Genomic DNA, 16435 nt, shown 5'->3' with positions numbered 1-16435 from the left:
AGATCGTCTCCGGCCTGAGATTGACAGACTCGTTTCTAAAGAGGACGTACGAGTACGACGATGTGGCTCAAGTGTGTGTGGTGTGTCCGCACAATGGCAACCTGTCTTAGCTCCTTTTTATCACTTTTTTATTTTAGACGCTAACGGACCAACTGTGGACCTCACAATGCAACACTTAAAGAGGACGACGCTGGCTGTGTTTTAACTTTCAAATGAATGTGAATAATGATGTACATGTGAATAAATGTTAATAAAATATCTTGAATTGTTTCAACCATGCTATGAAGACCACTGACATTTTATGTGAAACTCACTTTTTGGCTATTTGACTGCACATTGCTGTGTCTGTCATCAGATGGACTACCTGACCGAAGCAGCCTCCGCGCGTGTGTGTGTGCAGCCATTTCCTGAAGATGAGGGAAGACAACAAAGGGTGAGTTAAACTCCAGGACATTTATTGTTTATTTGGACAAGTGATCGGAGGAAGCGTCTTCCTGGCCCAGCAGTGCTAATTGTTTCCATAAAGCATCTGATGCCCAATTCCAGATTTCAAAGCATGCAGGAGGAGCCACCTTAACACTTTGACTACATCGTCAACACATAACTACAGTCTTAAAGGGGTTCGGGGGGGGCTTGTTATTTATTAAGTGGTGCTAAAGTGCAATGACGTCACAATGCAGGCTGCAAACAACACACGTGTGTCAGTCACGTGTTTGGTAGGCTGAGTTGAATGTGAAGCCTCAGTGTTATATGATAGAAGACACCAGCACACATACGTTTTTTTCACCAGCGAGGTTAGCCTAGCAAGCCATAAGCTGTAAATACACCAGGCTAAAACAACAAAAGGTTTGTGTTATTAGTTATGAATAGCAACATTTTTCCTTTTGCTATTTTTCTCCCCTTTTCTGGTCCAATTTTATTTCTACAATGATCCCTTGGCCACACTTATTATTTATTTATTCAAAGCTATATTCTGAATTGTTTGTAAGTCGAGGTTTTACTGTTTTAACAAATTTATATTTTATCACCTCGTACTTCGGTACGTGACAAAAAATAATAATAATAATAAAATAAAGATAAAATTTTGTTTTATTTATATTAGGAAAGCAGGAAGTGAACAAATGTAACAGTTACTGATTGTAAAAGTACCAGATGGAGGGGTAGGATTTAATAAGCTTTGCTTCTTCCTACTCCTTTTGGACATGTGGAACTGTGAACTGATTATGGGATGCACTCAATTGTAATCTGATGCATGTTCAAATGAAATTAAACCATTACCGTTAACATAAAGTCATAATATGAGAAACAAAAATCAAGTAAAGTTTTTTTTTTTAAATTTGTTTGTGAAAAAAGTAAAAATATTTCAAGAATAAAGTAAAAATAATATGGCAATAAACCAATATTGCGAAAATAAATAATATTTGTACAATTTTTAAAAATGCTCTAATAAAAAAACAAGCAAAAAATGACATAAGGTGCCGAAGTATACAATAATGCTATAGAATATCTACATGGGGTGATATTTTTATATACCGTATGTAAGAATGATAAGACTTATACTGGTATAAATTACATAAACATAAACAAGCAGAGTTGCGCGCCACGGCGTACTTCGACACATAAGATGAATTAAATGCTGTCATCATGAGGAACCTTCGTGTGGGAAAGTATTTACTCGGCAGAACGTTTTCACTATAAATGGTGATAAACACCGGCGAAGGTTGGCGGCACCTCGGAGATCAAAACGGGGTTAGCTTAGTTTAGCATGCTAGTGTGGTTGCGTGTGTGAGTATATCTTCACCTCTTTCATGTAAGGGCCGTTTCGCAATGCGAGGTGACAGCGCATCGGTTCTGAGTGAAGACGGAAAGCACGTTTATTCTTGTACCCAGCAGACATTCTCAACACACAGAGGGCATACTATGGCCTTCAAAATAAAAGCGCGGTTTGCCGTCGGTGTAAGCAAGAGTGTCAGAAAAATATCTTCCATATGCAGTTGGAATTGCATGGGTGACTACATCTTCCTTTATCACCATCACAGGCTTTACACTTTGTCGGAGATTTAGTAGCAATGTGTGCAGAGGCTGACTTCACATTAGAAAAGTTAGCCACTTTCTCACCAATAAATACATGTGCTTTACAATTGGAGACATATATTTCATTTTATGGCTACAAGTTTTATACAGAACTGAGCTGAATTTACATTTTATATCGTCATATTGTGATACATCTCCAAAATATTGTGATATATGCCATGGTAGTACAACACTGTGCGGCGTTTTTCTTGCAAATGTCAGTCGATAAATCTAGAATTTTTACTTCAGCTAAACGATGAAAACTCCTTGCGCCAACCACAAAGACACAGAACCCAGACGCTACTACCTGTTTACATGGGACACATGGTTAAGTGCCCGGATGTTGCACTTGGTCTATGTAAACATACGACGTCTCAGCCAACTGTTCATAAATCAGTCAGGCTAATCTCTGATATCGCTGCAATGCAATGTGGTGGTTTTCTTCAAATAGTACTAATCAAACATTGGAGACGTCTCATCATTCACTAGCATAACAGAGAATGTCCAACATTCTTCAATGTGATGGTGTCTTCTACCTGTGAACACTGAGGGTCGAATGAGACTTAACAAACATGGCGGACATGACGTCACGAGTACCAGAAGAAGCGTTTGGACCACTCTGAAGATAACAAGTCACTCATGTGTGTCGCATGTTTTGTTCACAGTCATCTCTCGGGTCCCATCTGGGCGGGATCAGCTTGGCATCCGACTCCTCGGCCATCTTTTAGGAGAGAGAGAGAGCGATGACGTCAAGAGAGCGTTCAGACGTCCACCTGGCGACGTCGCGTGACACAAACCTGAGCGGATCACGAATGCTCCTCGGCGCTGCCACTGAAGGAGCGACTCCTGATGTGGTTCCGTAGCTGCTCGATCAGCTCGGGGTTCTGCTGCTGAATCTGCTGGGCAAACTGCTGCCCCCTGGTGGACAAAAGGCAAGTGGATAAGATGACAACACTACTAAAAAAAAAAAAAAACATTGAAAAATCTGCAGTAATTTTACACAAGGTCAAAATATTGAGTGAAAAGAGCTAACAATGATGCAATTTTACAGGAATGATGAATATAATGTAATTTTAGAAAAATAAAGTTGAAATATTGAAGAAAAAATGGCAGTATTTTTAAAAAATTAATATGCGAAACAAACTAAACTAAAAAAGTTGCATTTTTTTAATTAAGTTTAAGAAAAAGTTGTATTTTGAGAGAAGAAAGTCAGAATATACTGGGAATAAAGTCGAGATTAACGTCTTAACGTTTTTAGGAGCAATCTCTGGTCAAGCTGTGAGTGGCACTTTGCAGCAAGCCGGACCTATTATGCTCATTTTCGGCCGTTTGTATAGGCATGTGGACTCCTATAGAGCAGCTCAATACAATAACCCACACAGGGAGCTTTCGAGATCTTCCAGAATCGGCACCTATTCCAGCTGTATTTCCTTGCATTTCCAGAAAGGTATGTTTTAATTTTTTCCACCCACAGCCCACCTTTGGGCATGCCCATTTGCTGTGGTTGGTCACACTCAAGCTTGTACGGCGAATATCTTGTACCTTGGCACACCCTTATAAGGAAGTTTGTCTCATTGTGACATCACAGGGAGCCTGAAAGTGAGCATCCAGAGTCATCCCAAATTTCTTTCAGGGCTTACTTCCAAATGTGCAAACCTCATTATCTGAAACTTTGGTATCGTTAACAGAAGAATACAACATTCTTAACAACATTTATATGTCAGAAAGATGGAAAAAGCATAATAGGCCCCCTTTAAGATGTACTGTTTTTGAAGCATATTGTAAAAATCTTTTTTTGCAAAGATTTACATCCCTATTAGATACCCAACAATTTTTACTCTTATGTCTGTTTCATTCATCTTTTTTGTCTAGCATTGGGATTTCGCACTTTGTTCAGCAGTCCTTGAACATACCAGTTGCATGCGATGATACGCAAAAGTGAAAACTAGACATAACTTTCTCCAAGGCTGCCACAGCTTAGTAAATCATAAAACCCTTTTGATAGCCGCTCTGTTTTAGCCTCCTAAATCTCTTCACTAGATCTGTCGCCAGTATCATTTTTTTTGTAAACAGATGTGATTGCTGGCTAAATATAGCAACAATGTCGCTAAGTTGGCAATGGCTGATCCCTCCTGCTTTATCTTCTTATCCTCTGGCAGCCCAGGTGCGTGTGAGGCGTGTTAAGAAGCCGACAGTCCCATTATAATGAGTTTATACGCCAGCGCGAAACAGTTGTACCAAATGTATTTGTGGCGTGCATTTATCATGTACTTACGCTTCTATTAAACTGGAAATGTCCGACAGTCCGCCCACTCCGGCCGCCGGCCCGCCCACAGCGTTGGACATCATTCCTGACATGCTGACGGCACAGCGAGGAAGTCTCGGTGAGATGATGCTAACACTTGATGCTAAGCTAGAAACTAGCAGGTAACAACACTCACAGCTGTTGGACTTGTTGGTTCTGCATCACGCTGGCTGCCTAAAATGTGAAATGTTGAAATACGTGCAAACGGTACACGAGAGGGTATGATAATGAAGGAGGCGTAGCAGGCGTTACCATGCTGATGAAAGCGGGGTTGTTGATTAAACTGGCCATGTCAAATCCCAGTCCAGCGGCAATCTGCATCGTCAAACAAGATAATGATGGAAGCAGCTCAATCCGAGCTTTAGCTGTTTCATTTTGGAGTAGCACTTACCGGACTGCTCACTTCCTTCTGCTTCTGCTCTGCCACCTTCAGGTTGGACTTGTATGTGTCGTTGTCGGGGTCCAGCACCAGCGCTTTCTGAAAATAAGAAATGGCCTCGGGGTACTTGTTCATGGCCGTCAATGCCAGGCTGGAAAAAGAGGAAGAGAAGACATGCTTGATGCAGAGTAATCAATCGAGAGGGTTCCCCGAGGCGGCGGCGGCGATGGCGCTCACCCCATCCTGCCGTACGCTTTGCTGTAGCTGGGGTCGATCGCAATGGCTCGCTCGCAGTCCCCGGTCGCCTCTGTGTAGTTTCCCAGTTTACTGTGAGCGGCCGCCCTGCAGAGTGAGCAGATGCAGAGCATTACATGTACTCTCGCTGTGGTCGGCCAGGTCGTCATTGCTGATATACCTGTTGCAGTAATAGACAGCGTTCCTCAGGTCCAGCTCGATGGCCTTGGTGTAGCACTCCACTGCACATCGATAGTTCTCCTCCTTCATGTGGTTGTTCCCTGAAAAGACAAAAAGACTTCCTTCATTCCGTGTAGGTTCACCTTCCCTTAAATATGGCAGCCATTGGGACTACGTCGCCAAAGAGGACACCTCAGCAGACTCATCAAGTATGTTCAACTCCTACCTTCGTTCTTCAGCTGCTCAGCTCGTTCAGCATCTTCTGGAGATGGCGATGTCATCGGTAAGGCCAGGATGTCGTTCTGAGGAAATCCAAATGTTCAAATGCACGCGCTCCTTATCTGGTTTAGGTCACATGACTCACCTTGAGCAGTGAGTTGAGGAAGACCTCCATGAGGGGCTGCGGTGCGGCCAGATGACAGTCGCTGGCGCTGATCTTAAAAGTGGTCTCCAGACATTGGATGGCAACTGCGCAAAGTGAAGCTCAGAGGTAAGTGATGACAACAAATAGATGTTTCTTCATGATCGCGCCACCGCGTTGCCTCTCAATTCATTACCTTCCAGGCTCTCCTGCTCATCAGAATTCAAAGTTCCGCCGTGCGTCTGCTCTCGTAGGAACTGTACGATAGAGAACGCCAGGCGCTTCTCCACCGCCATGTTTACCTACAAGCTGCACACATTCGACTCAAAATACTTGGTCACTACCAAATGGTCAAAAGTAGCAATGATTACATCTTCTATATAGCGTAATAATATTTATTTATTTATTTTCTTAGCCAAATATCAAATACATATTTAATCATGTTTGTAGTGGGGGCCTGGGAGTGATGACGTCACGGCGGAGCAGGTGCAAACAGGTCACGTGTGGCTGGCTAGTTGACAACACAGCTTGTGACGTAATAACATCGCAGCATCTTCCAAATGCACCCAAATGTCATGTTTTACTCTTCAAACGCGATACAAATAAATAATCCAATCGTTTGAGCGGGTTAGCTTTTCATTAAAAGTAGCCCGGACGTCACGAGTGGGCATCTGGTGCGTTGATGCTAAAAAGGCAACCCAATTCTCAGCGACGCAACGATGATTTGAAAAAAAAAAAAGGCGCACCACAAAGCCGCTATATTAGCTTACAAATAATACTCTAGATGTTGTTTGTAGCATCCTGATCCCTCCTGCCGTTCACTTACCTGAACTGAGGCTAACTGCTGCCGCCCTGACGGCCAAGGCGAAGTAGATCCTGTGCGCATGCGCAGACTGACTGCGGAAATAGAGCCGAGCTGCCGCTGGACAGGAGAGAATACAGTGAGTGAGAAGGCAAGCTTTTAGTTGGGGTACTTTTTCTTTGTTTTTTGTTTTTTTTTTTAAAACGCATGACGTTGAAATGTTTGCGTTACGTGTCACAACAGCAGCCTGGCGCGCGCTTGGCAGGTATGAATCACGTGCACGCGACGATGTTTACACACACACAAACACAAACAGTAGTATCTCAGTACAGGCTATATCTTACGATGTGATCATAAACACCGAACGAGCACGAAAATGAAAGATTTAATTTAGCTTCAACTCCACCATGAACCTGTAGGTTAAAGGTCAATCCCTGGAAAAGTATGTAAACACTTGTTTGAAGCTTAACTTGATATTTTATGATGTTAGCGTGCATGTCTTACATGTCATCTATGTGGTTAACATGTTGTAAACACACCGTCATATTTTAATGGCCGACTCTTAAGTTTTGCAATCACGACAAGGTGTCATGTTCCTGAACATCTCCGCAATGTGACACCGGACCCTCGGCCGTCATTGGAAGAAGGTCACTGCTTAGCGTGGAAAGAATGGCGAGCATGAGCCAAGTGTGATTTTCCAGAAAGCGTTGCTTGTGCTGTGGGCAGCTGCAGCCTTCCAGCACTTTAATGCTCTAACATGTTCTAGCTCAGCATCTGGCACTCTTTGCAGGGATCCCGTGTGGAGAATGACTATCCTCAACGGCTCTGCCGTCGTTCCCGCGAGAGGCTGCTCTCGGGCGGAGAGCAAGAGGAACCTGCCAAGATGGGATCTGACACCTGGGGAGATCACAGCCGCCACTGAACGCTTGATGGGCAGGGTGAAGAAAGTCTACGATGAAGTCGGGTCTCTCAACGTGGAGGACGTCTGCATTGAAAACACCCTTAGAGCTCTGGCCAACGTCAAGCTGGACTATGCATGTAAGTCCTCCAAGAGCACACGTGGACATGCACATCGGAACACTACATGATCAGCTTGGACCTGGCATGCACACTCAAAACCAAACAATACAGACCATACTAACACATAGAGTCCTTTAGTTGGTCTAGCACAGGGGTCTCAAACTCAATTTACTTGGGGGCCACTGGGGCTAAGGGTCTGGGCGAGGCTGGGCCGCATCAGGTTTTCCAAAAAAAAAAATTATTAAAAACTGAAAAATGAATAAACTTTGCTTTGGTTCCGATTTTCTACAAGAAAAGCTCTGATAAAACATTCCACTGTTCTCAAATATCTTAATTTTTATTTTTCTACACAAAATAAGATCAAGAATAAAGAAAATCAATCAATCAGTAATAAATAAATATAATAATAATAAAACGGCAAATATAATTGGTGGTAGACAAATTATTTTTTTCAGATTAAAATGAACAAAGCATTATTAGAGCCCTGTAGACATGACAAAACACGACTATAGTCACATTTATACTCTTTTTATTTACAACATATTGCGCAACTGCAGGGTCTTGAGACACATGCTAACTCGCAAACTAGAGCGCTAGCGACCCAAACGGTAGCCTCCAAGTTATTTCCTTTAAACTTAAAAAGCCAAAACCTTACCACTTCCACACGGATAGGGAGGATAACTATTAACAGTTATTTAACCTTTAACATGAACATTAATCAAAGGTAATAATTTTTTCTGGGTACATGATACCATACAGCATCCATATCAAACTTGCGCTGGCCGCACTAACATTAAACATTCATATCAAGGCGGGGGCCTCAAACTAGTGTCCTGCGGGCCACATTTGGCCCATGGGCCGTCTGTTTGAGACCCCTGGTCTAGCAGGTTTACTGCCCCACTTGGCCTCAAAGCAGCTGGACTATGATTTACAGGTTCAGCTTTATCGAGTCTTCTTTGTTGGCTCTTCATCCTCCCCAGCGTCTCGCCACGCCCTCGACTTCCCGCAGTACGTCTGCCCTTCCAAGGAGGTCCGGTCGGCGAGCACGGAGGCGGACAAGAAACTTTCCGAGTTGGACGTGGAGCTGAGCATGAGGGAAGACGTCTTCCAGAGAATCACCGCCTTGCAGGTAATGCACGCGGTCAGTGGATTAGGAAATGAAACGGCGCCAAGCACTTTGGAGCTCATTAAACCCGCGTGTGAACATTCGATGCACTTGACACGCAGCCTCGGCCAAACACAAAGATTGTCTATTGCTAAGAGCTGTGTTGTGGGTGACCGCTGCATTTTTTTCTGCAGAAGAAGCTTCCGGAAAACGTCTCCGCAGAAGAGAAGAGGTTACTCGAACGACTTGTGATGTTGGGCCGGAGGAACGGACTGCACTTGTCTTCAGAAACACGAGAGGTAACACAAATCTTTTCACGATATATGTAACTGGAATAAATTAAAACAGACCGTTTCCAAGGAGTTATTGCTGGAATAGGTGCAGATTCTGGAAGATGTAGAATGTTTTCTGTGGGGGTTATCATGTGTAACTGCTCGATAAGAATCCACAACTCAATATAAAGGGACAAACAACGAAATAGGTCCCCTTTAAGTGTTGTAACGATGAGCTATGTTGACGGCAGTCCTATTATAATGTGTTTATTAGTCGGAGCAAACAGGTGGAGGCGAATGTATTTGTGTCGCTCCAAATTTATTGTTGGCGAATGTAATGGAGGCTAGTCTACCTCGTGTTTTGGTCACTTTCTGTAAGTCACACGTGTCAAACTCTGGATCTGGACCGCCACATCATTTTGACAAAGTAATTGTACTGCAATTCTCAACTTTACTATTGTCTAATCATACAACAACATATTCTAAGGTTTTGTTGTTTTTTTGCTATCATAAATCAATACAGACATCTTTCGTTTCTTTTTTTATTAATTGGTAAGATTCAGTATTAATAGATGGAATATTTTTGTAGTTATGACATAGAAACCTTGTTTATGATCTTAATCTTAAGTTTTTAACATTATTATTATAATAATGAACTAGAAAGATTTCTGTGCGGGTTATTGTGTGTAGCTGCTCTATAGGAGTCCACAACTCAATACAAATGGCCGAAAAATGAGCATAATAGGTCCCCTTTACCTGGTAAAACAGTAACTTCCAAAGCAAGGTTTTGCTAACTTTTTTCCCGTGAGGGCCACATGGTGAAAAATGAAAGGATGCAACTTTGCCACTTGGATAATTTTTAAAGCAACACATGTTGAAATGTTAGCTTATTCTCTTTTTTCCAAATTTTTGTAGTTTTATAAAAATTTTCCAAATATTTTAATGTTCTTTTTAAATTGTTTTTGTAAATCTAAAAAGATTTTTTATTTTATTTTAATTGTAAGCTACTAAAATAACATTATTTTTTCTCGCAATATTACAGGTTACACTAATGTAACTTACGAGAAAGGCAGGGATGAATTTGTCATACTCAGCATGCAATTCCACTATTTCAGCTTCAAATTTTCTTCTAATAATTTATTTATAATTTATTTGTAATTCAAAATGTATTCCCACAATATTTTGAGTTTTTTGTCATAACATTGTAACTTTTCCTCTGACCTAATTGAGGGAAAAAAATCCATCTTTGTCGATTTGTTGTTTCTCATAATAATTACCAATTTAAAGAAAATAATTTCAAATAATATTTTATTTTATAAATATTTAATTTTTCAAATTATGTTCTGATTTCTGCCAATGCTGTATTACAACTTAAAAAAGTGTTGTTTGTTTAATATTTCAACTTCATGCTACTAAAATAAATTAATTATTTTTCCCCTCATAATATTACAACATTATTCCAGGAAAAGTTTAATTTTTTTCTCTTATTTCCTTCGTATTTATACGTCTTTTACATTTTTAGTGCAAGCGGTGACGAGGTGATGATGCAACTCCACAATGGAAAGCCCTCTAGATATGATATAGCACCCCTATATTATCTTGTATATGTATTATAATGGCGGCTCCAGACCCGAATGCCATGAATGAAGTAGGATTCAATATTAATTAATGGAATATTTTCATCATTTTTAACATTACAGCCCCCTGGACAATAAATAACACCCCTATATCACTCATATTACGAGAAAAATAAGAGAAAATAACATATTTGACAAAAATAAGATAAGAGACTCACACGTTAGTAGTTCCTTGTACTTCCTGCAGTGGCTATTGTATCATCAATGGATTGTAATGGCGGCTTCAAATGGCTTTACACACGTATTACCCAATTTAGTAGACGTAAGAAGAGTAAATAAGACATTTAAGATGTATATAAAACTCCTGCTTGTGTGTGTCACAATAAATGTGTTTCCTAGGTGATCTTACAGATGTGTAGAGGACAGGAAGTGGCTTAGTAACCTGTGTTATTATTATTATTATTATTATTCATTCATTTATTCATTTTCTACTGCTTATCCTCACGAGGGTTGCGGGGGGCGCTGGAGCGAGAGGCGGGGTACACCCTGGACTGGTGGCCAGCCAATCACAGAGCACATATAGACAAACAACCATTCACACTCACATTCATACCTATGGACAATTTGGAGTGGCCAATTAACCTAGCATGTTTTCGGAATGTGGGAGGAAAGCGGAGTACCCGGAGAAAACCCACGCATGCACGGGGAGAACATGCAAATAAATTATTATTATTATGATGATGATTATTAGGGCAGCACGGCGGTCTAGTGGTTAGCGCGCAGACCTCACAGCTAAGAGACCAGGGTTCAATTCCACCCTCTGCCATCTCTGTGTGGAGTTTGCATGTTCTCCCCGTGCATGCGTGGGTTTTCTCCGGGTACTCCGGTTTCCTCCCACATTCCAAAAACATGCTAGGTTAATTAGCCACTCCAAATTGTCCATAGGTATGAATGTGAGTGTGAATGGTTGTTTGTCTGTATGTGCCTTGTGATTGGCTGGCGATCAGTCCGGGGTGTACCCCGCCTCTCGCCTGAGGGCAGCTCCAGCACCCCCCGCGACCCTCGTGAGGAAAAAGCGGTAGAAAATGAATGAATGAATGATGATTATTATTATTATAGAAGATGGATGTTATTATTGCTGTGCATGTTTCGAGATCATTTTAACTTTCTTACGTCCTGACACCGAGTGGCCAATGTAGAATACTATATTCACAATTTCAATGCCTATTTTACCTTGTATTTGTATTTTACTTTATTTAGTTATTAGGCCTAAAATAAGTACAAGTTGTTTAAATCGTCATATTTTTTTTACTAAGGCTGTGTGACCCTCATTGAAAGTAAATGTGTCACCCCTGCTGTAGGTGCAATGTGTCCCAATACTTTTGTGCATACCGTGTAAATGAATGAAGTAATTTTTGGGACTTTATTTCTCCCCTTTGTCCCTGAAGCAAATAAAGAGGACATCCAAGCTGATCAGCGAGCTGTCCATCGAGTTCAATAAGAACCTGAACGAGGACAACACCTTCCTGGTCTTCTCCGAGCAGCAGTTGGGTCAGTTCACATGCACACAGCCGACCTAGCAGCACCGGGTCTGGTACCTCGGCACAGTTTTTTGTATTATTACGCCCAGACGGACTGGCTGGCAGCTTCCTCGGAGGCCTGGAGAAGACCCTGGACGGACGCTACAAGGTGACGCTGGAGTACCCGCACTACTACCCCGTGATGAAGAGGTGTTGCGATCCCGAGACGCGCAGGAAAATGGAGACAGCTTTTCACAGCAGGTGCAAAGAGGTAACGGGAGCCTGGTGGCACGCCACGCGTATGTGGCGCCGCGCTCGACGCTCACACACCCGCCGTGGAGTCACGATAGGCGACCCTCTCAGGTCAGCATAATGCTAATAGGAATAATCTGTTGCAGAGTCTAACTGTGGCTGCCATAACATCTTTGTGAAGTCTTCGGGGTTGCTAGCAGCCTTTTCCCGCCACAATCAGTGGCTCTACCTGAGTTTTTCTACACACCCCCAAAGTCCCGCAAAACACATTAGATGTTACCGATGCTATAGAAAACGCTAAAATGCTAAAGCTACTCATCATTGAGGGATGTCTTGAAGTAACCTCTCAACTCCTATACCGTTTATCAACTCCTAAGCTAGCGACACACACCGGAAGTCCTTCTAAGCACTCGGGAGTGTGACCAACCACAGTGCGGTGGGCGTGCCTGGAGGCGGGCCATGGTTGGAAAACATTAAAAGACAAAATCCAACCAAATACTGCTGAATAGGTGCAGATTCTAGAAGATCTAGAAAGCTTTCTGTGCAGGTTATTGTGTGTAGCTGCTCTATAGGAGTCCACAACTCAATACAAATGGCCGAAAAATGAGCATAATAGTTCCCCTTTACCTGGTAAAACAGGTTGTCAAGGTTTTGCTAACTTTTTTCCCGTGAGGGCCACATGGTGAAAAATGAAAGGATGCAACTTTGCCACTTGGATAATTTTTAAAGCAACACATGTTGAAATGTTAGCTTATCCTCTTTTTTCCAAATTTTTGTAGTTTTATAAAAAAATTCCAAATATTTTAATGTTCTTTTTAAATTGTTTTGTAAATCTAAAAAGATTTTTTTTATATTTTAATTGTAAGCTACTAAAATAACATTATTTTTTCTCGCAATATTACAGGTTACACTAATGTAACTTGGGAAAAAGCAGGGATGAATTTGTCATACTCAGCATGCAATTCCACTATTTCAGCTTTCACTTTGTAAATTTTCTTCTAATAATTTATTTATAATTTATTTATAATTCAAAAATTTATTCCCACAATATTTTGAATTTATTGTCATAACATTGTAACTTTTCCTCCGACCTAATTGGGGGAGGAAAAATCCTTATTTGTCTTTGTTTCTCATAATTTTACCAATTTAAAGAAAATAATTTCAAATAATATTTTATTTTTTAAATATTAATTTTTTCAAAGAAATATGTTCTTTTGTTTATTTTGCTGTATTACAACTTAAAAAAGTGTTGTTTGTTTAATATGCTGTGCTACTTTATGCTACTGAAATGAATTATTTTTTTCCTCAACGTTATTCCGGAAAAATTCCAACATTTAATTTTTTTCTGAAGTCCACGGATGTATTTATACATCTTTTACATTTTTAGTGTGAGCGGCGATGAGGTGATGATGCAACTCCACAATGGAAGACAGCATGTTTGATGCACGTTTAAGCGCATTGAAAAACAGGCTCCGCAACAACCAGGAAGTGAAAGGTCACTTCGCCATGTCGGACATCGGAGGGTACGAATGTTAAAATGTGTGTTTTTGTGCAGGCCAACACCCCCATCCTGGAGCGCTTGATCCAGCTGAGGTCAAAGGTGGCGAGCCTGCTGGGTTACAGCAGCCACGCGGACTACGTGCTGGAGATCAACATGGCCAAAAACACCAGCAACGTGGCCGCCTTTCTAAGTATGACACCTTCAACCCCGCCTGGCACACACGTTTGTCATTGGAGCTTTGCGGGAACGGGTGCGCGTGCCGCGCCGCATGCCTCCTTCTTGTCGCGATTAGCGCCGGCAATGTACGAGATGAACGGCGCTTGTTAGCCAGACGCTTGTTTGCTTCCCAGACGCCTTCCACGAGACGCTGAAGCCCGTCGGCGTCCGAGAGAGGAAGTACATCCTGGCGCTGAAGAAGAGGGAGTGCCTAGCGAGGGGCGGCCATTTTGACGGGCAGATCAACGCCTGGGACCTGCCCTACTACATGAACCAAGTGGAGCAGCGCAAGTTTTCCGTGGACAAGGACAAGCTCATTGAGTACTTCCCGCTCCACGCCGTCACGGAGGGGCTCTTTGGGATCTACCAGGACCTGCTGGGGCTCAGGTTCAGCGAAGTCCAGGAAGCCCACGTGTGGCATCACGACGTAAAGATGTATGCCGCCCATGATGCAGACACAGGGGAGGAGGTGGGCCTCTTCTACCTGGACCTTCACCCCAGGTAATGGTAATGGTAATGGTAATGGTTTTATTTCATTTGAACATGCATCAGATTACAATTGAATGCATCACATAATCAGTTCACAGTTCCACATGTCCAAAAGGAGTAGGAAGAAGCAAAGCTTATTAAATCCTACTCCTCCATCTGGTACTTTTACAATCAGTAACTGTTACATTTGTTCACTTCCTGCTTTCCATAATACAGTTTTTTTTTTTTTTTTTATAATGTCCTAATCCTTCATATTCCATCATATTCCATCCAGGATCTTCAGCTCGGTTGTTGTTTTTGTTGTCCACCAGGGAGGGAAAGTACGGCCACGCTGCATGTTTCAGCCTCCGGCCTGGCTGCACAGGCCCCGATGGAACACGCCGCCTCCCGGTGGCGGCCATGGTGGCCAACTTTACCAAACCCGCTAAAGGCTTGCCCTCCCTGCTCCAGCACCACGAGGTGGAGACGTACTTCCACGAGTTTGGTCACGTCATGCACGAGCTCTGCTCCAAGGTCAGTGTTTGTGTATGTTGGCTAGAACAGGAAGAGCAAAAGTGAGACACCTTGTCATCCACCAGCATGAGGTGTCTCTAAACTCCCTCAATTAGGACGCATTTGATTTGTATGCAAAAGTTTAGAGACGCCATCTCATGCTCGTGGATGATAAAGTGTCCCTAAACTTTTAACCGATACTACAGGTAGAAAACACAACGTTCTTGTCATAGCGTTGTTTTTTTGCATACAGCACCAGTCAAAAGTTTAGGGACGCTTTCTCATGCTAGTGGATGACAAGGTGTCTCCAAACTTTTGTATTCATGCAAATGGACGCATGATGGACTGCAAAGATGCAGAAGAAAGATTTCCTGGCTACATCACATGTCGCTACCCTTACTTTTATGTACCAATGCTAGGTGGCTACATGTTAGCATTATCATATACAGTATTCATTCATTCATTTTCTACCGCTTATCCTCACAAGGGTCGCGGGGGGTGCTGGAGCCTATCCCAGCTGTCTTTGGGCGAGAGGCGGGGTACACCCTGGACTGGTGGCCAGCCAATCACAGGGCACATATAGACAAACAACCATTCACACTCACATTCATACCTATGGACAATTTGGAGTTGCCAATTAACCTAGCATGTTTTTGGAATGTGGGAGGAAACCGGAGTACCCGGAGAACATGCAAACTCCATACAGAGATGGTCGAGGGTGGGATTGAACTCGGGTCTCCGAGCTGTGAGGTCTGCGCGCTAACCACTCGACCACTGTGCAGCCCCATATACAGTATTTTACCAGAAATTTTAAAAATAAATTCTTGTTGCCAGACCACCTTTGCAGAGTTCAGTGGGACTCTGGTGGAGACCGACTTTGTGGAAGTCCCCTCCCAGATGCTGGAGAACTGGGTGTGGGAGAAGGAGCCCCTGAGGAGAATGTCCCGCCACTACAAGGACGGCACGGCCATCCCAGACAAGCTTCTCGACAAACTCATCGCCTCCAGAGTGGCCAACACGGGTCAGAATCTCAAACTTGGACCCAGCTAGCACGACGCCGTCTGCTGAAGTGTTTGTCCCCTGCAGGTCTGATGAACCTGCGTCAGGTGGTCCTCAGCAAAGTGGACCAGTCGCTACACAGCAGCTCTCGTGCGGACACGGCCGCTGTGTTTGCTCAACACTGCCAGGACATCCTGGGCGTCCCTGCCTCAGCAGGTCCGTTTGTTCCGTCCTTGTCTTCCCAGCACAGCATGTGACGACACGTATCGTACTCCAGGCACCAACATGACGGCTACCTTCGGCCACCTGGCGGGAGGATACGACGGCCAGTACTACAGCTACCTGTGGAGTGAGGTCTACTCCATGGACATCTACTTCAGTCGCTTTAAAAAGGAAGGAATTCTCAACCCAAAGGTGAGTCCTGGTCCACAGACAAGTTGCTTTGCAGGAAAACATCCTCACAGCTTTGTTGATGTGAGACAGGTTGGCAAAGAGTACCGGCGAGTCATCCTGGAGGCGGGAGGATCCGTGGATGGGATGGACATGCTGGAAAGCTTTCTTGGTCGCCCTCCGTGTCAGGAAGCATTCTTTCAGTGCAAGGGACTGAGCAGGACGCAGGACACACACGCTGAACTCTGAACTCTCACAGAGTTGACAA

The 16435-nt window shown here is 43.0% G+C and overlaps 3 protein-coding genes across 5 annotated transcripts in view; 2 read left to right on the top strand and 1 right to left on the bottom strand.

Annotated features, from left to right (window-relative positions):
- Positions 1 to 3521, top strand: part of trappc13 (trafficking protein particle complex subunit 13) — a 15696-nt gene extending 12175 nt beyond the window's left edge. For both annotated transcript variants that reach the window (XM_058057316.2, XM_058057313.2), the window contains 2 exons: positions 3 to 433; positions 2739 to 3521. In XM_058057316.2, the coding sequence (XP_057913299.1) occupies positions 3 to 110 (108 nt within the window). In that variant the 3' untranslated portion in view covers positions 111 to 433; positions 2739 to 3521. The remainder of the gene's footprint in view (positions 1 to 2; positions 434 to 2738) is intronic.
- sgtb (small glutamine rich tetratricopeptide repeat co-chaperone beta) lies at positions 421 to 6524 on the bottom strand. Its single transcript, XM_058057318.2, has 12 exons — positions 6359 to 6524; positions 5729 to 5841; positions 5536 to 5639; positions 5398 to 5473; positions 5173 to 5272; positions 4995 to 5099; positions 4770 to 4908; positions 4631 to 4693; positions 4515 to 4552; positions 4349 to 4432; positions 2871 to 2991; positions 421 to 2794 (listed from the first exon to the last, which is right to left on the bottom strand). Exons 2-11 carry the CDS (start codon positions 5826 to 5828, stop codon positions 2880 to 2882), a joined length of 921 nt encoding a protein of 306 aa, XP_057913301.2. The 5' UTR covers positions 5829 to 5841; positions 6359 to 6524; the 3' UTR covers positions 421 to 2794; positions 2871 to 2879.
- Positions 5511 to 16435, top strand: nln (neurolysin (metallopeptidase M3 family)). Of its 2 annotated transcripts, none has more exons than XM_078798798.1 (13): positions 5511 to 5661; positions 7125 to 7372; positions 8335 to 8483; positions 8654 to 8758; positions 11757 to 11859; positions 11939 to 12099; positions 13636 to 13771; positions 13932 to 14298; positions 14598 to 14799; positions 15613 to 15799; positions 15865 to 15993; positions 16055 to 16191; positions 16261 to 16435. In XM_078798798.1, the coding sequence occupies exons 1-13, from the start codon at positions 5633 to 5635 to the stop codon at positions 16414 to 16416; spliced, it is 2109 nt and encodes a 702-aa protein (XP_078654924.1). In that variant the 5' UTR covers positions 5511 to 5632; the 3' UTR covers positions 16417 to 16435. The 2 variants fall into 2 exon arrangements, with proteins under 2 accessions (XP_078654924.1, XP_057913289.2); XM_058057306.2 differs by lacking the exon at positions 5511 to 5661 and adding an exon at positions 6447 to 6599.

This window comes from Doryrhamphus excisus, linkage group LG19 (genome assembly GCF_037039965.1).
Source record: "Doryrhamphus excisus strain RoL-2023G ecotype Guam linkage group LG19, RoL_Dexc_Guam_v1.1, whole genome shotgun sequence".
Lineage (NCBI taxonomy): Eukaryota > Metazoa > Chordata > Actinopteri > Syngnathiformes > Syngnathidae > Doryrhamphus > Doryrhamphus excisus.
The sequence above is the reverse complement of the archived record's forward strand: the minus strand, read 5'-3'. Positions and strand labels throughout refer to the sequence as shown.